At 62.3% G+C, this 24468-nt stretch overlaps 3 protein-coding genes across 4 annotated transcripts in view; all 3 read left to right on the top strand.

The window, feature by feature from the left end:
* Positions 1-12106, top strand: part of OGDH (oxoglutarate dehydrogenase) — a 43144-nt gene extending 31038 nt beyond the window's left edge. For both annotated transcript variants that reach the window (XM_054398593.1, XM_054398594.1), the window contains 16 exons: positions 1157-1247; positions 2352-2531; positions 3482-3610; positions 4044-4223; positions 5322-5474; positions 6056-6158; positions 6312-6440; positions 8089-8239; positions 8329-8456; positions 8551-8729; positions 8892-8963; positions 9351-9476; positions 10108-10180; positions 11405-11568; positions 11644-11798; positions 11884-12106. In XM_054398593.1, coding sequence (XP_054254568.1) covers positions 1157-1247; positions 2352-2531; positions 3482-3610; positions 4044-4223; positions 5322-5474; positions 6056-6158; positions 6312-6440; positions 8089-8239; positions 8329-8456; positions 8551-8729; positions 8892-8963; positions 9351-9476; positions 10108-10180; positions 11405-11568; positions 11644-11798; positions 11884-12004 — 2134 coding nt within the window. In that variant the 3' untranslated portion in view covers positions 12005-12106. The remainder of the gene's footprint in view (positions 1-1156; positions 1248-2351; positions 2532-3481; positions 3611-4043; positions 4224-5321; positions 5475-6055; positions 6159-6311; positions 6441-8088; positions 8240-8328; positions 8457-8550; positions 8730-8891; positions 8964-9350; positions 9477-10107; positions 10181-11404; positions 11569-11643; positions 11799-11883) is intronic.
* Positions 12107-13956: 1850 nt separating this feature from the next.
* ZMIZ2 (zinc finger MIZ-type containing 2) lies at positions 13957-19231 on the top strand. Its single transcript, XM_054398574.1, has 18 exons — positions 13957-14021; positions 14106-14220; positions 14327-14529; positions 14616-14808; positions 14889-15143; positions 15228-15401; positions 15495-15560; positions 15637-15808; positions 16375-16519; positions 16983-17193; positions 17285-17390; positions 17605-17762; positions 17848-17915; positions 17994-18062; positions 18174-18421; positions 18504-18679; positions 18781-18999; positions 19124-19231. Exons 1-18 carry the CDS (start codon positions 13972-13974, stop codon positions 19229-19231), a joined length of 2736 nt encoding a protein of 911 aa, XP_054254549.1. The 5' UTR covers positions 13957-13971.
* Positions 19232-20361: 1130 nt separating this feature from the next.
* PPIA (peptidylprolyl isomerase A) lies at positions 20362-22610 on the top strand. Its single transcript, XM_054398571.1, has 5 exons — positions 20362-20471; positions 21614-21644; positions 21748-21836; positions 22003-22175; positions 22303-22610. Exons 1-5 carry the CDS (start codon positions 20403-20405, stop codon positions 22436-22438), a joined length of 498 nt encoding a protein of 165 aa, XP_054254546.1. The 5' UTR covers positions 20362-20402; the 3' UTR covers positions 22439-22610.
* Positions 22611-24468: the final 1858 nt, after the last annotated feature.

Here is a 24468-nt window from a genome sequence, read left to right as displayed (position 1 = left end):
GAGGCATGGAGGAGGGGGATGGTGCAGTACTGGAGAGCAGACTGGTTCCTGCCATCACCTAACTGGTTTTGGCTGATGCTGAACCTTAGCTAGAGAGCTCAAGCCTTGGCTGCTCTTTGCCCATCCTGCTGGTTTTAGCTTCTGCTTGGTTGTGAATTCACCTGCAGAGGGGTGGAGGTGTGCGTGGCAGAGCTGGAGTCCCAGGCCAGGACTCAGCCTGCCCTCTCTGGAGCAGCTGTCAGGATGGACAGACTGGAGAAGTGGAGCTGTGTGAACCTCATGAGGTTCTACAAGGCCAAGTGCAAGGTCCTGCGCCTGGGTTGGGACAAGCCCTGGTATCAGTCCATGCTGAGGGTGAAGGGCTGAAGAGCAGCCCTGAGGAGGACTTGGGGTGCAAAGCTGGACACGAGCCCCAGCCCTGTCCTGGGCTGGTCCCCAGCAGTGTAGGCAGAAGGGGCAGGGAGAGGATTCTGCCCCTCTGCTGTGTTCTGCTGAGACCCTCCCTGCAGTGCTGGGGCAGCTCTGGAGTCCTCAGCACAGACAGGGACCTGCTGGAGAAGGGCCAGAGGAGGCCACAGCAATGCTGGCAGGGCTGGAAGCCCTCTGCTGTGAGGCCAGGCTGAGAGAGTTGGGGTTGTGCAGCCTGGAGACAAGGCTCCAGGAAACCTTCTGGTGGCCTTGCAGTGCTTCAAGGGCTGAGCAGAAAGGTGGGGGCAGAGTTTTGAGCAGGCCAAGGGGGGATGGTCTAGGCTCAAAGAATCAGATTGAGAGTGGAGAGAAGGGAGAAATGTTTGACACTGAGGGTGGGGAGAGCCTGGCCCAGGCTGCCCAGAGAGATGGGAGCTGCCCCAAGCCTGGGAGGTCAGGTCAGACTAGGTTATTTGGGACTCTGAGCAACCTGCTCTGGTGGGGGATGTCCCTGATGACTGCAGGGGCTTGGAGTGGATGGCTCTGAAAGGTCCATTCCCTGGGTGGTGGCTGGGCTGTCCCCATCTGCAGTCTCCCTCTCAGCCTCCTACCTGGGTGACCCTGCAGCCACTGCAGGAGGAGTGGGGTTGTGACAGCCTCTGTGTGGCAGTGAGGGGTGGCAGGTCCCTGCTGGCACTTGGTGGCAGGTTGGTGCTGCTGGCTGCCAACAGCAGTCCTGGGTTTGCAGGGGCCGCCTGAATGTGCTTGCCAATGTGATCAGGAAAGAACTGGAGCAGATCTTCTGCCAGTTTGACTCCAAGCTGGAGGCTGCTGATGAGGTGAGTGAATGTCCTGTGCTGCCTGCAGCAGCCTGCTGTGGCCTGTCCCCATCTAGTTCCTGCGGGCTGTGGTGGCACTTGATGGCATCAGCATCACAAGGATTTCTACATGGCACAGCCCTGCCCGTGTGACTGCAGCCTTCACATCAGTGCCAGTGCTGGGCTGCTCTTGCCCAGGTGGTGACCTGTACCCAGGCTGCTGCTGGTGCCTGCAGCACAGGCTGGGCCTTCAGCAGCTCCCCACAGGGGTAAAGCAGCCTTGGGGTGAACAAGGTGAGGGGAAGGAGGCCAGGAGCAGAGGTTGGCTTGCAGCAGCCCCTGGTCCCCATGCAGGGTCCTAAAGCAGCTCCAAAAGCCTCACAGCCTGAACTGCTGCAGGCTGTGCCAGGGCAGTGTGCCTGTGCCCTGAAGGTTCCCATGCCACGGGAAGGTTAGGTTGGAGATGAGGAACAATTCCTGCTCTGCAGGAGTGGGCAGGAATTGTCACAGGCTGCCCAGGGAGGTGGTGGAGTCCCCATTCCTGGAGGTGTTCCAGAAACCTGTGGCCTTGGCACTTGGAGCCATGGTTGATGCCATGGTGTTGCTGGTTTGGCTGGGTGATCTCAGAGGGCATTTCCAACCCAAGCAATTCCATGATTCCAGCTCCATCATCTGGGAAAATTTGGCTTTTGTGAAGCTGGGCCAGGCTGGCTCTATCCTGCCATGGCCTTCAGGTAGGGTTTAGAGATGAGGAAGCAGCAGCTTGGGGCATCGAAGTGCTCCAGATGGCAACTGCAGGGTACTGCCAGTGGGGCCAGGCATGGCTGTACTGTGCCAGAGCAGAGCTTGGTGAGCTTGTTCTGCAGTGTTTCCCCCTGCACACACAACCTTTCTTAGGTGGACTTGGTGCTCACCTGAGCTTTGCTGGCCCTTTAGCACCTGGAACAAGCCACTTCTGCTCTGCTAGGTGCTAGGACAGCTCCTGCAGTGAGTGAGTGCCCACTGCTTGCTGCCAGTGCCACCAGAGAATGCAGCCATGGTGCAGTGCTGCCCTGCCTCAGGCCTCCTTCCATGGTCCAAAAGCCATCCACGATCCTGGGGTGACTTCCCTCTGCCCCTCAACAGGGCTCTGGGGATGTGAAGTACCACCTGGGGATGTACCACCGGCGGATCAACCGCGTCACCGACAGGAACATCACCCTGTCCCTGGTGGCAAACCCCTCCCACCTGGAGGCAGCTGACCCTGTTGTGCAGGGCAAGACCAAGGCAGAGCAGTTCTACTGTGGGGACACGGAGGGGAAGAAGGTGAGTGGTGCTGGGACACCCCAGTGAGGTCACCCAGGCTGGATGGGGTAGGCTGGTGGCAAAGTGAAGAAGCCCAGGTGGCTTTGGGCCATCATGCCCCTTCCTCTGCTGCCATCCTGCCATCACCCTGACTTTCTTCTCTGCTGGGGGAGAGCTCTGGTAGGGGCTTGTCCACCCCAGGCTCTTGCTTTCTCCTGGCTGGGCTGTGGGGAGCAGGACACCCAAAGCCCTGGTTGGAGAGCAGGAAAAGGAGGGATCCTCTGAAAGCTAACCCAAGCATCATAGCTTGGGGGCTCAACAGTGGGAGTCTCCAGCTGAAGGACCTCACCATGCCCAGGGATGAGCACTGGGGCAGCTGCCTGCAGCCAGGTGGGGAGGGGGCTGGTGGGGGCTGTTTAAGGGCTGGTTTGTTGCAGACCTGGCTCCAGCACCGAGGAGTGGAAGGGGGAGATGCAAAGGGTGAGATCCAAAGGGCCTCCTGCACCCCAAGGGCTGGATATAAACAGACAAACCCTGGCCCTGGCTGGCAGGCTGCATCCTCAGCACCCAACATCACCACCCAAGCAAGCTCCTGGCCCAGCTCCTGCCCAAAGGTCTGGGGCGACAGCCAGGGGCAATGGGGCGTTTTTGTTGTCTCCCCCCAGGCAGCAGGTAGCTCTGAGGTGTGTGCTTGGGACTGGGATTTACCTCTCAGGCCCTGCGCACCTGGTGCCACCCCAGTGTCTGCTGGAGGCACCCTGAGTCTGCTCTCCCTGCTCAGGTGGAGACCTGGAGGCCACCACCCATGGCCAGCTCCACTCTGACCCCCAGCAGAGAGCAGCAGATGTGTGAGCCAGCTGCTCTGTGTCCTGTCTGGGATACCAAAGGCTCATGGGGATGAGAGTTGGGCCCTTTGCTGGTGGCTTCCCCTGCCCTCCATCCCAACTAGACCCCTGGCTCCCCCTCCCCAGGTGATGTCCATCCTGCTGCATGGGGACGCTGCCTTTGCGGGGCAGGGCATCGTGTATGAGACCTTCCACCTGAGTGACCTGCCCTCCTACACCACCCATGGCACTGTCCACGTGGTGGTCAACAACCAGGTGAGGAGCAGGTCCCCATGTCCTCAAGGTCCCCCAGCCTGGGCTCTGCTGCAGGCTCAGGCCTGGATGGTTGTTGGCTGCAGGCAGTGGCTGATTCCCTGCCGGAGTCTTGGGCTTTGCACCTAGCTGTGTGTCAAGGAAGCTCGACAGCAGCAGCCTTGGCATCCAGCCTGGCATAGGGGTGGTGCAATCTGATGCCCATCATGCAAGGACACGCTAGGCTGCCCTGTTGTGTCCTCCTCTAAACCAGAGCCCTCTCACTGGGAGCAGTCTGTCCCCAGGGATACAACAGGATGCTGGCCCAAGTGTGGCAGATGGGGATGGGCTGTGCTGAGGGGCAGAGCCATAGCACACCCCCGAGCTGCCCTCCGGGCTGTGGGTGCTGCTTTGCAAGCCCTGCACCGTGCCAGTGCCATGCCCTGCCCCCCTGCAGATTGGCTTCACCACAGACCCCAGGATGGCTCGCTCCTCCCCGTACCCCACCGATGTGGCCCGTGTGGTCAACGCCCCTATCTTCCACGTCAACGCCGATGACCCCGAGGCCGTCGTCTATGTCTGCAATGTGGCAGCAGAGTGGAGAAGCACCTTCCACAAGGATGTGGTGGTGGACTTGGTAAGGCACCTTCCACCAGGCTTCGTCTGAGAGATGAGGCTCTGCTGTGGCTGCTCATCCATACCTTCTGGGGTGTGTTTTATCCTCGTGTTTGGTGTGAGGGGAGGAAGGAGGTAGTGGGGAGCAAAGCAAGGAAGCACTCAGGAGATGACAGTGTTCCCTGGATGGAGCCTGCCCTCATGTCCCATGTTGAGGGGGTACACTTTGGTCCCTCCTGGGCTTTTTCAGACCCTTCCTAGCACTTCTTGCGTCTGGGGAAGAACAACCCCAGGGACCAGTAGAGGTTGGGGACTGAGCTGGTGGAGAGCAGAGCAGAGGAGAGGGTCCTGGTGGGCAGAAGGATGCCAATGAGCTAGCAATGTGCCCTGGTGGCCAAGAAAGCCACCAGCATCCTAGGGTGTGGTGAGTAGGTCAGAGAAGTTCTCCTTCCCCTCTCCTCTGCCCTGCTGAGGCCACACCTGGAATATTGTGTCCAGTTCTGGGCCCCTCAGGTCAAGAAGGACCTCAGGGAAGTGCTTGAGAGAGCCCAGCACAGAGCCACAAAGCTGCTGCAGGCAGTGGAACTTCTCCTGTGAGGCCAGGCTGAGGGAGCTGGAGCTTGGGTCTTGGAGCAGAGGAGCCTGAGGGCTGCCCTCAGTGCTGGGGATAAAGCTGTGCAGGGCTGGAGCCAGGCTCTGCTCAGGGATGTCCGAGGGCAGCACAAGGACCACTGGGGGCAAGCTGGAGCAGAGGAGGTGCCAGGGGAACAGAAGGGAAAACTTTGTCCCTGTGAGGGTGCTGGAGGCCTGGAGCAGGCTGCCCAGAGAGGTTGTGGAGTCTCCTCTGGAGACTTTCCAAACCCACCTGGGTATGTTCCTGTGTGCCCTGCCCTGGGTGACCCTGCTCTGGCAGGCTTGGACTGGGTGATCTCTGGAAATCATTTCCAACTCTGACATTCTGTAGCTTATCCCAAAGCTTTTTGCCTTCTGTTTCTGCACTGTTCTGCCACAGCCCATACCTCACTTACTAACTACTTCTGTGATCCTGTGACCCAGTGACTGCTTTTGGAGCTGCAGGTTCCAAGCAGCTGCTTTCAGGGGCTCTGTGCCTTGCTGGCAGGTGTGCTACAGACGCAATGGTCACAACGAGATGGACGAGCCCATGTTCACCCAGCCCCTGATGTACAAGCAGATCCGGAAGCAGAAGCCTGTGCTGCAGAAATACGCAGAGCTGCTCATTTCCCAGGGAGTGGTCAATCAACCAGAATATGAGGTACTGTCCCCTGGGGCCTGGGAGGGAAGCTGAGGGCAGCATCAACAGGGAAAACATCTTCCCTTGGTTCAGAGCTGGCTGTGCAGGATGTGCCAAGGCCTGTTTCTGCTTGGCCTTGTCACCTAAAGTTGGCAGAGCTGTGCTAGGGCTGGGCGAGCGCTGCAGACCCTGGGTAGGATCCAGGGCTTGGTGTTGGACCCTGTCAGTTCTGAGCAGCACCAGAACTCCTCCTTCAAGGCCTGATCAGTGCAGCATAGGCCACATAGCACTGGAGCTGACCTGGGCTCTGCAGCCCTCAGTTCACTGTGGCCTGGGGATGTGTGGGGCCTTGGCAGCAGCTTTGCCTGCTCTTCGTTGCCCCAGGGCTGCTTTGCAGCATCTTCAGGGTTGGAATCGAGTTGTTGGTTTGGTCTCTCAGGGGCCAGGGGCCTCCAGCAGGAGCTTTGCTGAGCTGCACTACACTGTGGGGACCAGCTGTGCCTTCAGCATCCTGGCAAGCTCACTACGAGGCCCCCAGACTTGGCATCCTTGTTTGGGAACCCCTCAGTGATGCTTTTCCACCTCCTGGTTCTGCCTTTCAGGAGGAGATTGCCAAGTATGATAAGATCTGTGAGGAGGCCCATGCCAGGTCCAAGGATGAGAAGATTTTGCACATCAAGCACTGGCTGGACTCACCCTGGCCTGGTCAGTCACTAGCAGTGTGCTGGAGGTTGCTGGCAAGAGCCTGACCTCTGGACAGTTCCTGGCATCCCAACTTGTGCTTGAGGGTGCCCTGAGCTCTTCATATGGAGTTGGGCAGGGCCTACACAAGGCACTGGACTGCTCCTTCCCCTGCAGGTTTCTTCACTCTGGATGGGCAACCACGGAGCATGAGCTGCCCCTCCACTGGGCTGAACGAGGAGGACCTGACACACATTGGGCAAGTGGCCAGCTCGGTGCCCGTGGAGGATTTCACTATCCATGGAGGTAGGAGCTTGTGGGAGCTGTGCCAGGCTGGCATTTGTGGCAGAGAAGATGCGGGATAGGGCTGGAACGTGGTCTGGAAGGGACCTTTGATCCGTGTGGCCAGCAGGGATTCTGCCCCTGTACTCCATCCTCCTGAGACCTCCCCTGGAGCCCTGCATCCAGCACCAGACAGACATGGACCTGCTGGAGCAGACTGAGAGGAGGCCACAAAAAACCCCAAAACATCCAAGGGCTGGAAGCCCTCTGCTGTGAGGCCAGGCTGAGAGAATTGAGGGTGTTCAGCCTGGAGAAGAGAAGGCTCCAGGAATCCTTCTGGTGGCCTCTCAGTGCTTCAAGGGCTGAGCAGAAAGGTGGGGACAGAGTTTAGAGCAGGGCCTGTTGGGACAGGCCAAGGGGGGATGGTTTGAAACTAAAACAGGGAGATTGAGAGTGGAGAGAAGGAGAAATGTTTGACACTGAGGGTGGGGAGAGCCTGGCCCAGGCTGCCCAGAGCAGCTGGGGGTGCCCCTCCAGCAGAAGTATTAAAGGTGAGGTCAGATGAGGCTTTGAGCCACCAACTCTAGTTAAAGATGTCCTTGCCCATGGCACAGGGTGGATTAGGTGACCTCTGAAGGTCCTTTCCGACCCAAATGCTTCTGTGAGTCCATGAGAATTAGTTCCTGAGGGAGCTGTAGTTGAAGTGAACTAAGGAGCAGCTCTTGGGAGGTTACCTGAGCCCAAGGGAGAGACCTTTCGGAAGGACGCCCAGATGGAGACTTGGACTTTGCCAGACATGTCATCTAAGGATTGTTTCTAATCTGATGATATGTTTTGGGTGCAGGAATTATGGGTATGAAATAAGGGGTGGAATGTGGCAGTTTGGGCTGGGTGCCCCCTGCCACTGCCGCATGAGATACACCTCTGGTGTCCTGGGTGCCCACCCAATAGGGGTGGACACAGGAAACGACGTATTTCTACCCATAAATCCTGCACCCTATAAAGCCATCTGCAGAGTCATTCTCTTCCTCTTTCTTCCCTCCCTGCTCCCATGGGAGATGCTTTCTTATCGGGTAACGGTGGGGGAGTATCCTCAAGGCCTCTTAGGCCTGTCTAGGCCTAATGCCAGGAGGAGAATGGAGGGGGGGCAGTCTCAGACCTGGCCAGCCTGAGACCTGCCTAGCAGTGGGAAGGGGAAGAAAGAGCCCTGGGGGTTTTGGGTTTACCCCTCAGGTGGGGAGAAGGGAAGGACTGGGAAGCTTTGGGAATTCTGTGAGGGGTTCTGTATGCTTTTGGGATATTCTTGGCACTATCCTTTGTAGTCTTTTGTAGCTTCACCAATTGCTTTTCCATTTAAACTTTCCATCACTCTCCAATCCGTTTGTGTGAGTCTCATTCTTTTGTCCCTCTTGGTGCAAGAGAGGATCTGTCTGTCTGGAAACCAGCACACCATCACCAGCCTGCTTCCCCACGTTAGGCCTGCTTCCATGTGTTGTGGGGGAATGCATTGCCATTCATGACTGGGTTTTATATACATCTGTATATGTTCCTTCCCTCCTCCGGCAGAGGTGGATCCATTCCACTGCCCCCAGGCACCTCTGCCCCCAGCACTGGCAGTCTGTGGGACAGCTGTGGTGTTCCTGGAGCTGTGAACTTGGCTTCTGCCTGGCAGGTTTGAGCCGAATCCTGAAGACCCGTGGGGAGATGGTGAAGAACCGGACAGTGGACTGGGCTCTGGCAGAGTACATGGCCTTTGGCTCCCTGCTGAAGGAGGGCATCCACATCCGCCTGAGCGGCCAGGACGTGGAGAGGGGCACCTTCAGGTGGAGCTTTCGGTGGCTGTAAAGCCGACTGCAGCCCTTGCAGAAGGGTGACAATGAAGTGACACTTTCTGTTTTCCTTCCTGTTGCAGCCATCGCCACCACGTCCTGCACGACCAGAACGTGGACAAGAGGACCTGCATCCCCATGAACCACCTCTGGCCCAACCAGGCTCCCTACACCGTCTGCAACAGCTCCCTCTCAGAGTATGGCGTCCTGGGTGAGCTCTCTGCCCACTAGGGCCGAGCCTGGCACCGGGGCTGAGCCTGGTGCCAGGGCTTGACCAAGCCTTTGGCTTCTCCTCTGCCCCTCAGGATTCGAGCTGGGCTTTGCCATGGCCAGCCCCAACGCCCTGGTGCTGTGGGAGGCGCAGTTTGGGGACTTCCACAACACTGCTCAGTGCATCATCGATCAGTTCATCTGCCCCGGGCAGGCCAAGTGGGTGCGGCAGAATGGCATCGTCTTGCTGCTTCCCCATGGCATGGAGGGCATGGTAAGGACTCCTCCCAGGTCAGGGGCACTCTGGGCTGCTCGTTGCTTGCACCAGAGACTGAGCTGAGGGCAGTGGTGGGTAGGTAGCACTCCTAGGAGCACAGCGGTGCCTGGCATCAGCTGCTGGTGCCAGCTGTGCCCCACACTCGCTGTCCCCACACAGGGTCCCGAGCACTCCTCTGCCCGCCCCGAGCGGTTCCTGCAGATGTGCAACGACGACCCTGACGTCTTCCCTGTGAGTGGGGCTGCCCTGGGGGCACAGCCACTCTGCCTGCCAGGGGGGAGGGTGGCAGCCACTGCTGGGTGGGCTGGGGGCAGGTGTGGCAAGCCCAGGGCTCCTGCTTTGGCTTGGAGGTTTGGGGGAAAGGGGCTGAAGCCAGTGCCCAGGCTGCAGCTCCACCATTGCTGGCAGCATGAGGCAGAGGTGGTGCCAAGGGTGATGTGGCAGGGGGCTGCTGGGCAGCCCAAGGTGAAGGGCACAGGCTTGCAGCCTCTCCCAGGTGTGCTCTGAATGGGGAGAGGAGGGTGGGAGGGCCGAGCAGGGAGGTTGTGCCTGCTCCTGGGGCTGTGAGGCCAAGGGGCACCTCATGTTTCCTGCAATGCCCCCTGCCTGCCGAGGCAGAAGGTGCTGGATGACTTTGACGTGCGCCAGCTCTACGACTGCAACTGGATCGTGGTGAACTGCTCCACTCCTGCCAACTTCTTCCACGTCCTGCGGCGCCAGATCCTGCTGCCCTTCCGCAAACCGGTCAGTGCCAGCCCCTGCTGCCCTTCCCCAAACCAGTCAGTACCAGCCCCTCCTCTCCCTCCACAAAATGGTCAGTGCCAGTGCCAGCCCTTTCTGCCCCTCCACAAACCAGTCAGTGCCAGCTGCACTGTGCCCAGCTTGCTCCCAGGGCGTCCCTGCCCCACATCCCTGCCAAGCCTCTGGACAGGGCTCACGGCAGGTCTGTTCTTGCAGCTTAGCAGCCAGCCTGGGCAGTCTGCCTCTGCCCGGGCCAAGGACCTTGTGGTCACTGCCAACTGACTCGTGCAGGCCAGGGTGGCTGCAGGCCCTTCCTTGCTCTCCATGGGGACATCAGAGGTGCTGAAGCTGGCAGGCATCAGTAAATGCCACTTGCCTTCAGCTCCAGCTGTGGGGCAGGCAAGTGCCTGACAGCACCTCAGCCTCCTCAGGGGAAACCCAAGCTGGGATAGCTGGTGTCATGAGAAACTGGTGCCCCGTCTGGCAGAGCCTGGCAGCTGATTGAGGAGCAAACCTCTCGTGGCTGCTGCTGTGCCCAGGCAGGGAGGGCAGCAGCAACGTGCTCTGGCGTGTGCCTGCTGGGGAGGCTCTGCTGAGGTTGTGACCACTTTGCTCTGCCTCTTCTCCACCCCAGCTCATCATCTTCACTCCAAAGTCACTGCTGCGCCACCCTGAAGCCCGCTCCAGCTTTGACGACATGCTGCCAGGTACAATCAGGGCAGAAGTGCCTGTTCCCTGCCATGGGATGAAGGGTGAAGGGCAGGAGCTGGCTGCTCTGAGTAAAGTCCACCTTGCAGCAGCCTCCCCATGCCAAAGGGCAGCCATGTGAGACTGACACCATGGACATCAGACCACTGTAGACAGCCCATGCCCCAGGAAGCTCTGCACCAGCATGGCACAGGGGCTTTCTTCCTCCCTCCCTGCTCCCTCCAGCACCCAAGTGGCATGCAGCCAGCATGTGCCAGCTGAGGCCATCTACCCAGTAAATTGGAGTCACCCCTCACTGGTGCAGGCTGGCACCCTGGAAAGGTGTAGTTCAGCTTTGCAGGTTTTGCCATGGTGCTGCTACCCATTAGAGTGCCATGGCTGGGGTTTGGCAGCCCTGAGTCCCATTGAGCTGTGATGGTTTGGCCTGGAGGTAGGCCCAGCATCACCTGGCCTGGCTCTGCTTGCCTGTTTGCCTGCCCAGGCAGCTGCCAATATGGTGCCCTAGGCTGCTATAAGTGATGGTGCCATCCTCTCTTGTGGCATCCTCCCCACCAGGGGGTGGTGGAGTACCCCCTGCTGGAGGTGTTCAAGAAACATGTGGCCATGGCACCTGGGGCCATGGTTTGATGGCTGTGGTGGTGTTGGGCTGATGTCGAACTGGAGTATCTCACAGGCTTTTCCAACCCAAACCATTCTCTGATTCTGTGATCTGGGGAAACAAAATAATTTTAATTTACACCATCTGATGCTCTCTCCTCCTCATGGGCAAACTCAGAGTCCTCCACTGCTGCAGTTGGTCCCACAGCCTTCCACAGGCTTCTCCCACCAGCATGGGTCCCTTCTGTGGGCTATGATCCTCCCAGCCTTGGATGGCTCCAGTGTGGGCATCCCTCACAGTCAAGACCTCTAAGGGCTGCAGTAGCTCAGCTGTCATCTTGACACAGGCCTATGGGGGATGGCTGCTGCACCATGCTTCAGAAACAGAGGAAATGGCCTCAGGTTGCACCAGGGGAGGGTTAGGTTGGAAAGGAAGAACAATAGGTTCAGGGTTTGGAACAGGCTGCTCAGGGAGGTGGTAGAGTCTCTGTCCCTGGAGGTGTTCATGAAGTATGTGGCCATGACACTTTGGAACATGGTTTAATGGCTGTGGTGATGTGGGGTTGATGTTGGACTGGATGACATCAGAGGCTTTTCCAAACCCAAGTGGTTCTGTGGTTCTCCAGGCACCCACTTCCTCCGTGTCATCCCTGAGAGTGGCCCTGCGGCGCAGTGCCCTGATCAGGTGCAGCGGCTGCTGCTCTGCACTGGCAAGGTCTACTACGACCTGACCCGTGAGCGCAAGGCACGGCAGATGGAGGGCACCGTGGCCATCACCAGGGTGGAGCAGGTGAGCACGGGCCAGGCTGAGGGGTGCTGTGGCTTCCTGTGACAGCACCATGATGCCGCTCTGTGTCCCTCACAGCTCTCGCCCTTCCCCTTTGACCTGCTGCAGCAGGAGGCTGAGAAGTACCCAGCTGCGGAGCTGGTGTGGTGCCAGGAGGAGCACAAGAACCAGGGCTACTATGACTACGTCAAACCCCGGCTGCGCACCACCATAAACCGCGCCAAGCCCGTCTGGTAGGGGCCTGGCCTTGGCTATGCTGCTGGGGGACACACTCAGTAATGCAGAGCCCACCCTCACCTTCCACCTTCTCCCCCACAGGTATGCAGGGCGGGAGCCAGCAGCTGCCCCTGCCACCGGCAACAAGAAAACTCACCTGACGGAGCTGCAGCGGCTCCTCGACACGGCCTTCAACCTCGACGCTTTCAAGGGCCTGGCCTGAGTGCCAGCCTGCTGCTGGCAGCACAGTCCCGTCTGTGTCTGTCCCTTGCTGGTCTCTCCTCCTCCCTCCTCAACTACAGACCCCGTCAAACCCTACGCTGGTGCCTGCAGTCCTTGTCTAGCTTGCGCCGGGGCCACCTTCGGTGCAGCTGCTCCTGCGGTTGGTTGAGAGCAGCCAGGAGCAGCCCTCCCACCCATGATGGGTGGGACCTTGAGCCCCTCTGTCGCCCACTAGAGGTCGGTCGCCAGAGCTTATCTCTGGCAACGTCCCGTGCCGTGGGTCCAGCCACCTCCCAGTTGCTCCCAGTCTGGTGCTGCACTTGGTCCTGCAGCCCCTGCTGCTTTCAGGGGAATGGGACTGGGTGACGACCCCCGGGGCAGGGCCCAGGCAGGGCTGGATGTACTGGCCTCCACCAAGCTTCAACGGCACCCGCAGGGCTTTGCGGAGCCCGGGCCCCTCTGCCCACTCTGGCGGGGAGCCCTTGCTGCTCTAGAGGCCCTGGGCTGGAAGCTGTATGGGGGAGTGCGGGATGGAGCCTCCCGGCGGGGGCTCACTTGCAGCTTCTCCAGTAAACACCGACTCCTGGCACCTCCCTGGGCTATGGGCGCGGGTGCAGCCTGGCAGCGGGTGCCCGCGCTGTCGCACGTCACATCACCCACGGTCATCCCGAAAAGGGTGCGCGACCCTGTTCACGGACACGCGTGCACTCGCCCCACGCACCTCTCGGTACCGTGCGGTACCCACACGCGTGGCACTCGCGGTCGCCCCGTGTCGCGCTGTCACACTCCTCGCGCTCCGCTGCTCGGTGCTCGGCTGCCTGCGCCTGGCCGGGGCGGGGCGGGCCGAGCACACCGATGAGCTCGCGGCCCCATTGTGCGCGGCGGTGGCGCGGGCTCGGCTCGGTCCGGCCCAGCTCGGCTCGGCCCGGCTCGGCTCGGCCCGGCTCGGCCCCGCCCCGCCCCTGCGCGCCCCGCCCCGCCCGCTCAGCCATGGAGCCGCGGCCGCGCGCGGGCTAAAAATCCCGCGCAGCTTCCGCGCAGCCGCGCGCTCCCGGCGCCGCCAGGGCCATTTTGGGCCGATCGCGACGGTGAGTGCGGGGCCGGGGTCGGGGCCGGCGCCGGGGCCGGCGGGGCTGGCCGGCGGGGCTGGCCGGTGGGGGACGCGCAGGACCTGGCCCTGCGCGCAGCTTCGTGCACCCCCGGGCGCCGTGCTCAGGGGCTGTTGCCATGGCAATGGTGTGGGGAGGGCGGCCCGGGCCCGGGGCCTGGCCCCGCGGTGCTGCCGGGTTCGCGGCCGCGAAAGGTGAAGGAGGGGGCTGTCACCGTGGGCGGGGGCGCACCGTGGCTGGTGGCCCCGCGGTGACACCTCCCGATGGCCCGTTTCGGGTGGCCACCACCACGCCCCCCGCCGTCCTCCCGCAGGGAACCGAAAGCGCCAGGGTGACCCCGGAGCACCACCCCCGGGTTCCCCTTCCTTTGGAAATACCCCGGGCGGCTCCCGGCCGGGGGCAGGGGGTGATGTCAAGGTGGTCGCGTCCGCCCCTTCGCCCTGGGTCACGCCCTGGGAAGGCCTCGCGGTTTCCCCCATCCACAGGCATGGGGAAAGCCCCCGACCCCGCGGCTCTCGAGCCCGAGTCGGTGTCCGCGGGGAATGTGGGGGGAACCGCGGTGGGCTGGCTCCGGGGAGGCTTCCGAGGGGCCCACGGACACCTCCCAGCTCCTCGCCCGGCGGCGGGGCCGGGCTTTGCTGGTCAGGTTGCCGTGCCAGGCCGAGCAGGACGCTCAGTCCTGGTGCCGGAGCCGGGGGAAGCCGTGTAGGCTCCAGGCATCCCCCACTCCTGCCCCTCCGGGGCCGGCCGCCCCCTCACTCGCCACTTCCTCTGACTCCCGCAGCCTCGGTGGCGGTGACGGTGTTCCGCAGCGCCCACCGCGGCTTCAGAAGACCCAGCCTGTGCCTGCCTGCCGCCCATGAATCCCATGAACCCCATGAAACCCTCCTTGCCGCCCACGCCCCACGGGTGAGCGCCGGCACCCCGGGTGCCCCCTGGACGTGGCCCCCGGCCTCTCCTTCGCTCCTCTTCATTAATTTGGGTTTATTCCAGTGATGGTTCATTTGCATATGAGGCTGTTCCCTGGCAACAGAGCTCCAATCAGCCCGCGGGATCCCTCTCCGTGGTAACCACCGTCTGGGGTGTCAGCAACACCTCCCAGAGCCAGGTACCCGGAAGCACCCGAGGCCCCCACCCCTGCGCTCCCCCCCTGCCTTGCGAATGGGCAGGGCTGTACCCCGCCTGACCCCCTGCTCCCTGATGCCATCCTCTAGGTTTTTGGCAGCCCCATGGGCCCCGGGGGAGGCAACTCTAGCACCCCGCTGCTGCCTGGCATGGCTGGCACCGGCACAGGAATGAGCTCGCCGCCGTTCTTACCGCAGCAGCCCTTCAACGAGGGAGCACCTAGCAAGGGCTACATGCAGCCAGGCATCTACGGCCGCAGCACCTACCCTGGTGGGCCAGGCTTTGCTGCCAGGTAAGGGCGGCCCTGCATACCTTATCCTGGCACACACCCTGCTGTGGGGCTATCACATTCCTGTTCCCCAACTCTCTGTCCTGCAGCTACGCCGGCAGCCCCACGGGCCCTGCTGGCATGGGGCTCCCGTCGCATACCGGCCGTCCCCCAGCTGACTTCACCCAGGCAGCCGCTGCTGCCGCCGTGGCCGCTGCTGCTGCCACAGCCACGGCCACTGCCACAGCGACTGTGGCAGCGCTGCAGGAGAAGCAGAGCCAGGAGCTGAGCCAGTACAGTGCAGTAAGAGCCGAGCTATGGCACAGCAGGGAGCCAGCAGCCACCTTGGCTGCCCTGTGACCACCCCTTTCTCCCTGCTGCAGATGAGTGGGGGACAGCCCTTCAGCAGCCAGTTCCTGCCCCATGCTGGACCCCGTGGGCCCACTGGCATGAGTCCGGCTGGCATGGCAGGCGTCATGGCTCCCTCTGGCATTTCCCCTGTGAGCATGAGCCCTGCGCGGGCACCCAGCGCCAGTTCCCTGTATGGGGGGCAGCGGATGCCCCAGAACACATACCCTGGCCCCCCTGCGAGCCAGCAGCTGCCCCGGCAGGGCCTCAAGCGGGCGTACTCCAGTGAGGTGAGCAGCTGCCCTGGCGGGGCCTGTGGCGCGCTGGCACCGTGCCCCTCCTTGGTGCTGGCACTGAACCCCCTGGCCTCGCAGGGATACCCAGCACAGCAGTACCTGCAGGGTGGGCAATATGCTGCGGCTGGTGCCCAGTATGCCCCCAGTGCCCCGCAGCCCTCCACTCCGTCCCCCTCCTACCCTGGCCACAGGCTGCAGCAGGGCGTGGGCCAGTACCTCTCCACCTCGAGCAGTGCCGGACCCTATTACAAGGTACTGCAGGGCGGACAGTGGGCACAGGGCAGGGGGAGCCGGGTGTCTGCCATCCCTTGATGACAGCCCCCTGGGACCTTCCTCCCCCCGCAGCCGGCTGAGCAGTTCAACGGGCAGGGCGCTGGCTTCAGCAGCTACAGCCAGGCAGCCATCAACGGGGTAAGTCCAGCAGAAGGGGGTGGGGGGTGGCAGTGCCAGCCCGGCTGGGTGCTGAGGGTGCGCGGTGCCTCCGCAGCCAGGCAGGTCGCTGCCGGGGTACCCCAGCTCGCCGCTGGCAGGGAACCCCACGCCGCCCATGACACCGGGCAGCAGTGTGCCCCAGTACGCGTCCCCGGGGCAGGACATCAAGTCGCCCTTCCTGCCGGACATGAAGCCCAGCGTCACCTCCTTGCACCCATCCTCCTCAGGTAGGTGTCCTGCAGGGGGCTGCTGGGGCAGGGGGAGCCACATCACAGAGGACTCCCCCCCCGCCCGCCGTGCCCCAGGGCCCTCCAAGAGGTCAGACGCTGGCAGGCCTGCAGCCATTGCGCCTTTGTGGGCAGGGCACTGTGGGGAGAGCTGTAAAGAAGAGGAGAGGACTTTGGCACAGGGGGTGCAGGCAGTGCCAGAGACTGTTGGGCTGGGGTGGCTCCTCACAGACAGTTCCCGGTGGGAGGGCATCCTGAGGCTTGTGACAAGGGTGGGCTCGGGGGAGGCTTGCACGATAAGGAGCTTGCTTTGGGAGGGGGACCTGGAGTGGGAGGCACCTCTTGGGCAATGGGAGGGGCTCTGAAGGGGCTGAGCTCCCGTGGGGAGGGCCCTGGGGAGCTGGGCTGGCGTGGGACCACTGAGTGTGATGGGCAGGGGGGGCGGGGGAGGGCTGTGGGGCGGAGCTTCCCTCAGGGTGGGTCTGTGACTGGTGGGTGGGGCTCGCCGTGGCGCGGCCGGGGGCCAGGCCGGGGCGCAGGGTCCCTGCTGATGGTGTCCCCAGCAGGGCCGGCCCCCGGGGAGGAGCTGCGTCTGACGTTCCCGGTGCGGGATGGCGTGGTGCTGGAGCCCTTCCGCCTGCAGCACAACCTGGCCGTCAGCAACCACGTTTTCCAGCTGCGTGACTCAGTCTACAAGACCCTCATGATGAGGTGGGAGTAGCAGGGGGACAGCAGGGCTCATGGCATGGCACAGCACAGCACAGCAGCCGTGTGGCATAGAGCAGTACAGTTGTGCACTGCTGCTTGGTGTGGTGCTGTGTGGCACAGCAGAGTACAGCACGGTGTGGTGCCATGCAGCACAGCTTGTCACTTCCTGGTGTGTGGTTTGGTATGGTGCTGCTGTGCTGTGTGGCATGGTTCAGTGTGGCACAGTGCTGTATGATGCAGTGGTACCCAGCATGCCTTGGCATGACACAGTGCTGTACGGGATGGTTGTACATGGTGTGCCTTGGCATGGCATAGTGCTGTGGCACATAGTGGTGGCACATGGTGTGGTTTGTCAGAAGTGCTGTAGGATGCGATGGTCCACAGCACGGCTCAGCATAGCACGGTGGCACAGGTGGTGGCACACTGCCCACACACAGCCCTGCCCACACCAGTGCTTGCCCCCCAGGCCTGACCTGGAGCTGCAGTTCAAGTGCTACCACCATGAGGACCGGCAGATGAACACCAACTGGCCAGCGTCAGTGCAGGTGAGCGTCAACGCCACACCGCTGAGCATCGAACGCGGCGACAATAAGACTTCCCACAAGCCACTGTACCTGAAGCACGTGTGCCAGCCCGGCAGGAACACCATCCAGATCACTGTCACTGCCTGCTGCTGCGTGAGTGCGTGGGCATGGGGCGGGGCAGGGCTGGCAGCTGGGCTGGCGGCTGGGCCCCCAGCTTAGCGCCCCTGGCCCTGTGTCCCTGCAGTCCCACCTCTTCGTGCTGCAGCTGGTGCACCGGCCTTCGGTGCGCTCTGTGCTGCAGGGCCTCATCAAGAAGCGGCTGCTGCCTGCCGAGCACTGCATCACCAAAAGTGAGCCCTCAGGGTTCTGGGGGTGGGGGAGCTGCAGCATGGTTTGGGGGTACACCCCAGTCCAGGGCTGCAGCATGGTGCAGGGGACATCCTGGTTGGGCGTTGGTGCATGATAGGGTGAAAAGGTAACAGATGCCATCACGATGCCACCGTGGTGTCACCACGATCCTGGTGTCCCAGTTCTGACCTTCTGTTGCCCCTTGCTTCCCTCCAGTCAAACGCAACTTCAGCAGTGGAACCATCCCCGGGACCCCAGGACCCAACGGTGAGGATGGGGTGGAGCAGACAGCCATCAAGGTGTCCCTCAAGTGTCCCATCACCTTCCGGAGGATTCAGCTCCCAGCCAGGGGCCACGACTGCCGGCACATACAGGTAGGGGTGGTGGTGGCAGGGTCTGGGGTGCATCTCCCACCCTGTGTCTGCCCCCTGCTGGTTCAGCTGCTGCTCTCCCCTGCAGTGCTTCGACCTGGAGTCCTACCTGCAGCTCAACTGCGAGAGGGGGACCTGGCGGTGTCCTGTCTGCAAGTGAGTGGGGCCCTGCCCCAATTTCCCTGCTTGCAGGGATTGGTTCCCTGCCCTCACACTGCCCCTCTCTGCCTGCAGTAAGACAGCCCTGCTGGAGGGGCTGGAGGTGGACCAGTACATGCTGGGCATCCTGATCTACATCCAGAAGTAAGTATCCCCATTCTGCCCATCTGTGGCCAGCACTGTGCCATTCCCTGGGAGGCTGTGCAGTTGCCTCCTCCCCAGCCTGAGTCCCTCTGCCATCCTGCTGCCCATCAGCTCTGAGCATGAGGAGATCACCATTGACCCGACCTGCAGCTGGAAACCCGTCCCGGTCAAACCTGACATCCATGTCAAGGAGGAGCCCGAGGGGCCGGTGCTGAAGCGTTGCCGGACCCTCAGCCCCACACACATGGTGCTGCCCAACATCATGGAGATGATCGCAGCCCTGGGGCCTGGCTCTGCACCCTTCCCGGCATTGCCACCACCACCACCAGCTGGAGCTGCTGCTGACTACAGTGCCCCGGGTATGAGGGGGGACCCACGGTGGATGAGGGCAGAACTGTCAGTTGTCCCCTTCACCCCCAATCATCTCTTTTCGCCATGCAGGTTCCAGCTTTCCAGGACCAGGAGGCTTCCCAGAGCCTTTCCCGCCCCCGGGTGCCCCGGGCACACCAACACTGACCGACTTTGCCCCGGTTCCCCCCCCCATCTCCTACCAGTCTGACATTCCTGGCAGCCTCCTGGTTCCTGAGAAGCCCTCAGCACCTCCTCTCCCCGCACAGGTCAGCTGGGTTGAGGGTATGGGGACTTCTCCAGGCCGCCACATCTCCCTGCAGGGGGACCCAGTGGAGAGGGGGTCTGACCACTGCACTCTACCCACCAGCTGCCCCTGGCGGGGCGGATGGAGCCGTCCCATCCCCCGGTGCAGTCAGGGCTGCACACCCCTGCTGCGGGCAGCCAGCCGGCACAGCCGCTGCACCACCGGAGTGCCCCGGCACGGCCGCCCTTGGCCCACCCCGGCCCAGCGCACGCCCCGGACCTCGCCTTCCCCCCGGCACCCGGCATGGCCGGCACGGGCGACGGGTCAGAGCCTGCCCTCGACGTGAGTACCCCGGGGAGGGGTGGCTGCGGGGGTCTTGCTGCTGGTTCGGGACCCCAGCCGCAGCGGGCAGGGAGGAGCTGGTGGGGAGGGAGGGGTGCTGGTACTGACACGCTGCTGCCTCCAGCTCCTGCCCGAGCTGACGAACCCTGACGAGCTGCTCTCCTACCTGGGCCCCCCCGACCTCCCCAGCAACAGCAACGACGACCTCCTCTCCCTCTTTGAGAACAACTGAGCCATCCTCATTTCCCCAGCACCAGACCTTCCCCAAGCCCCCCATGAGCCCGGGGGGGCAGCGCTGGCGTGCCCCTGCCTGCCGTCCAACCGGGCCCCCCCTGCGACACGGGGACTTCTCCCGAAGGGCTGCGATGGGAGCGGCAGCCGGGCCCGGGCTCCCCCCAGAAGCACAAGGCTGTATATAGTGTAGAAACACTACTGCCCCCCGCCCCCGTATTTAAAGGCATCGCTGGGGTCGGCCTGTGCCCCTTCCGTGTGCACACGCTGCTTCCCCTCCTACCATCTGCGCCCGGCCCGGTAGGGGTGCGGGGGTAGTGGGTGGCCCCCAGCTGCCCCGCGGCCCCCCGTGGAGCTGCCTGTTCGTCTCCTCATCGCTGGCTATTAAAGGATTTCGTTTCAGCGGGGCTCGCGCGGTCCTTTGTCATTACGGCCACGGCCTCCCCGATCCCCACATCGCGGGCAGGGGTCCTCCGTCGGTGAGTACCCGGAGTGAGCCTGCCCCTCCCGCGAGGGCGCGTCCAGGCGAGGCGGTGAACCGTGCCCACTGCTGCCAATTATTAACCCGTGGGCAGCGCTGCCGGCAGGCCCCGGGCGGTGTGGCGGGAGTGGCCTTGCTCCCGCCGGGGGCCTCCATGGGCTTTCTCAATGTCGGAAGCGGGGCCCGGCTGCGGCATGAGGTTGCCCGAACTAGGCCGGTCCCACAAGCACGGTGGGTGACCCAAATGAAGCCCGTGGCTCCTCGCACCGCAAGCCTCGTATCGCATGGCTGCCGCTAGCCTTCCTCCGCCCTGCCGGATCCGCCTGCAGCCCCATGGCCATAGCCCTGTCGCACACCGCCGATCCCGCAACCCCACCCCAGCCCAGCCCCCAACCCCCAGCTCGCTGCCTTCCCACTCCCACCTCCCCGCAGGCATCGCGCATGCGCGACCAGCCCTGCCCAGACGCGAGGCTCGGAGCCCCTCGCCCCGTTCTCCCCCTCAACTCAGACACCTCAGCGACGATTGGCTGTCCGTCCCGCCACTCCGACGCACACTCAGCAGCCGTTGGCTAGCGCCGTGGCAGAGGCGGTCTATCTCAGCCCTATATAATGTTCGGCGGGGAGCTCTGCTCCTTCCGCTGCGCCGCGCCCGCCGCCCGGTTGTGTTGCTGCTGCTCAGCGCACGCCCGCCATGGCCAACCCCGTCGTCTTTTTCGACATTGCCGCCAGCGGCGAGCCCCTGGGGCGCGTCACCTTCGAGGTGGGATGGGGATCTGAGGGGCTGAAAGAAGCAGGCTGGTGAGGGTGGGAGTTGCCGCCATTTCCTGGCGGGGGTAGGGGGCGCCGCGAACGAGGGAGGGACGCTGCCGCCATTTCGGCGCTGTGGGGTCGTTCCTGGGGAGGGGGATGGCAGCGGTGAGGGTGGCGGCTCCCTCCACGTGGTTCCTGCAGGGATGGCGACTCTGGCCCGTTAAGTCCCGGCAGGGAGGGAACAAAGGACCTGGTGCAGCGTCCGGTGCCGCCGATCCAGGAGGGGGATGCGGCGTGGGTCGCTTGGGAAGCGGCTGCCACGCACAGCTCGCCCGGGGGTGCCGCCGCCCGCGGGGATCCCTGCCGCAGCATGCCCTGGCGTCGGCCGGCGGCAGTCTTGGCCCATTACCGTTGGGCAGGCTCCGCGCCGTCCTGCTCCGCCCCAGGGAGATTGTGGGAGGGGGAGGGGGGCGCGGCGGCTTCCCCCGCTGCAGAATCGGGGCCGCGGCTGCCCGTGCCGCCATTTTGTCCCCGTCCCCCGCCACACCGGCGCCGCAGCAGTGCCGGAGCCACCCTGTATATCCGAGCAAGCCGCGTCCTTCCACCAGGAGATGCTTTCATGGCCTCCGTGGTGCTCCTCGATGTCGGAGCGAGAGCAGCTGCAAGCCCATCGCGGCGGGATTGTCACGGCAGAAGCGAAGCATTTCGCGCCCTGCCGAGCTGGCCCCTGGGACAGTGAAGCATCCCCGGCACGGCCGGGGCTGCGCTCCGGGAGGGCTGACCGCGTGTGTGGCAGAGCCCGCGGGGAGCTGCCCGGCGTGCAGATGGTGCTCACTGCAAATCCAGCTGGAGTGACTGGGAGGCGGCTTGGCTCCTGCCTGAGCAGGCTGGAGGGATTGAATGGAATGCTGGGCACGGAGTTGCCCTGCTGCTCAGCATCCTTTGGATGCTTCCTCTGTTAGCTCAGAGCTCCCGGGTGCCTCCAGATCCGAGTGTGATGTGGGGAGGTCTCTGCAGCTGCGGACATGGCCGGGATCACCTCTGGGAGCAGTGAAGGGGACGGGGGCTCCCTGTGTGCTGCTGGTGGCTCCGGGGAGGGGTGGTGGCTGCTCTTCACCCTACCTTGGCTAACGTCCTCTTCTCTCTTTGCAGCTGTTTGCAGACAAGGTCCCGAAGACAGCAGGTTGGTAAAGTTGCCCTGGCCACACTGTGGCTACACCAGGCCTTGCTGCTCTCCCCAGCTCTGGGCAGAAGGAGCCACTTATGGTGATTTTCTTCCTTTACAGAGAACTTCCGTGCCCTGAGCACTGGTGAGAAGGGATTTGGCTACAAGGGGTCCTGCTTCCATAGAATCATTCCTGGGTTCATGTGCCAGGTGCGTGGTACCCCTGCTGCAGCAGGGAGGTGGCTGGATGAGATGTAGTGCTTGGGTGCATTCTGGAGTTGGGTGCTTGCAGGTTTGGGGTGGGAAGGCAACCTTGCTCATGCTCACAGTCTCTGCAGGGTCCTTGCACCTGGTTTGAGAGTTCCCTTCTCTGCAGGGTGGTGACTTCACGCGCCACAATGGCACTGGCGGCAAATCCATCTATGGGGAGAAGTTCCCTGATGAGAACTTCATTCTGAAGCACACAGGGCCTGGCATCCTGTCCATGGCCAACGCTGGCCCCAACACAAACGGCTCCCAATTCTTTATCTGTACTGCCAAGACCGAGTGGTATGTTGGGAGGCATGCATGGGGGGGTTCCTAGAACCCACCCCAGTGGGGAGGTAATGTGACAGATGGGGTGCCAAGGTGCATGGGGCATGGCAGGTGCCTGCTGTGAGCTGTTTCTTTCCTGTAGGCTGGATGGCAAGCACGTTGTCTTTGGCCGTGTCAAGGAAGGGATGAACGTGGTGGAGGCCATGGAGCGCTGTGGCTCTAAGGATGGCAAAACGAGCAAGAAGATCACCATCACTGACTGCGGGCAGCTGTCATGAACCCCTGCTCCCAACTGACCATTCCTGCAGCAGCCTGGGTGCTGCACCCTGCTGCAGCTCACCCCCTCCCTCCCTGCTCCTGACTTACTGCTGCGTTTCTACTGGGGCTTGGCCCCATGTGCACAGCCCAGCTGGGCTGCCGTTACCTTTGAGTCAATAAAACGAGTTAAATCATGGGAATCCCCTTCTCTGCTCCTTGATTAGTGGGGGTGAGCTGTGGGGTGGTGGGGGAGGAAGAAAGTGGGGAATCCCCTTCTCTGCTCCTTGATTAGTGGGGGTGAGCTGTGGGGTGGTGGGGGAGGAAGAAAGTGGTGCTTAGGGGGTGGAGATGGGGGTTTGAGTCCAGAGTGGAGAACTCCAGGCAGCTGGATGTTGTACAGCTGATCTCTGAGGTGTTAGGTGCTGCCAGTGGGGAAGGAGCTGCCTCTTCTGCTCACTGCTGTGGGCCGTTCTTCAGCGTTCCCATCAGAGTTCTGTTACTCTCCTATCTGCTCCTTAGGTACCTGTGGGTCTGTGTTAACACACAAGGGGACTGCAGGTCTGTGCTCTCCTGGGGTTGTGGGGTCCCAATAAGGGAGAGTCCAGTTTGGAATAATTCCAGTCCAAGCAGCTCGGTTTAGGGGTAGGTTTGTATTTGGAGCATTTCTGTGTTCCCAGTTTGGGGATGTCTATCTGCTGCAGTCCCAGGTTGGAACAGGCTGACTTTGTGTTCCCAGTTCAAGAACCATGCCAGTACTTCAGGTCTGAGGGTGATGGGGTGGGGGTAGATTTTAGATCACTGAGCCTTGACCCTGTGTGGAGGGCACCCACAGCACTTGCAGCAGCACCTGTGCCCCAAGCTGGTGGTGCCAGGACCTGCAGGACTGCAAGCCCCCCTTGCTGGATGGTGGAGTCTGGTAGGAACCTGAGCTCTGGCGCAGTGGGAAGTGGGTGCCAGAGTAAGTGTGGACCCCTGGTGCTGGTGAGCCTTCAAAAGGCTGCCAAGGGCAGGGTCAGCAGCAGTGTTCAGTGCTGACAGCGTCTGGGAGCCTGCGGGGGCTGGGGAACAGGCTGGGTGCTGGGGAACAGCACAAGGCAGAGGGAGCTGCTGGCCCTGGGGGAAATAATTCCCTTCCCGTGCCAGGGGAGGCCTTTCTGTGGGGCACCGAGGTGTCCAGGGGAGCCCTTTTTCCTCATACACCGAGGCGGCTTGGGGGAAGCCTTTCTGTGACACACCGAGGAGGCCGGGGGAAGACTTTCTGTGACACACCAAGGAGGCCGGGGGAAGCCTTTCTGTGCTGCACCCAGGCGGCCGCGGGAAACCTTTCTGTGACACACCGAAGAGGCCTGCGGGAAGCCTTTCCGTGCTGTACGCAGGCTGCCGCCGCGGCCGGACAGTGCTGAGCTGAGGGTTTCCCTTCTGCCTCCGCAGCTTCCCGGGTCAGGGCCGATGTTTTACTTCCCTATCTCCCGGCTCTCAAGTGATGTGAAGCCCAAACCCTCCTGTGAAGCCCAAGCCCTGCAGGGCTCTGGGTCTCCAGCAGACTCCTTTGGGCTCTGAGCCGCTGTTGGGGCTACTCCTAGAGTCCGGCTGAGGCAGGCTGCGTGACTGAAGGACCTCACTCAGAGGAAGGAGGAGGACCAGCCTTGTCTTGAAGAAGCAGCCTTGGGCTACCCAAGCCGTAGGGAAGACCTTCAAGATCATGGAGTTCACCCATTCTCTGACTATACCAAATCCAGTGCTGAACCACAGCCCTTAGCATCACATCTCTGCGGGTTTTAAGGGATCATGACAACATCTCAGCCCCTTCAAAATACCTAAGACTCTCCCTGTTTGTGGGGCATCATGGATAAAGACCTGCAGCAAGACCAGCTGAAGGGCTGTGTGGCTGAAGAAAGGAGCATGTGGATGATAATTGGATTTGCTTTGCAAAACAGCAGCCTGGGAAACACCTGAGAAGTGTGAGGAAGACCTGAAGCTGCATTCAGGGGCATGTTGGTGTGCCCCAGGCTGGCAGGAGCAACTCATTCACACAAAAGGAGGAGGGGGA

The sequence above is a fragment of the Indicator indicator genome, unplaced genomic scaffold (assembly GCF_027791375.1).
Source record: "Indicator indicator isolate 239-I01 unplaced genomic scaffold, UM_Iind_1.1 iindUn_scaffold_65, whole genome shotgun sequence".
Taxonomy (NCBI): Eukaryota; Metazoa; Chordata; class Aves; order Piciformes; family Indicatoridae; genus Indicator; species Indicator indicator.
Note: the sequence above shows the minus strand (reverse complement) of the source record. Positions and strands in the feature narration are given on the sequence as shown.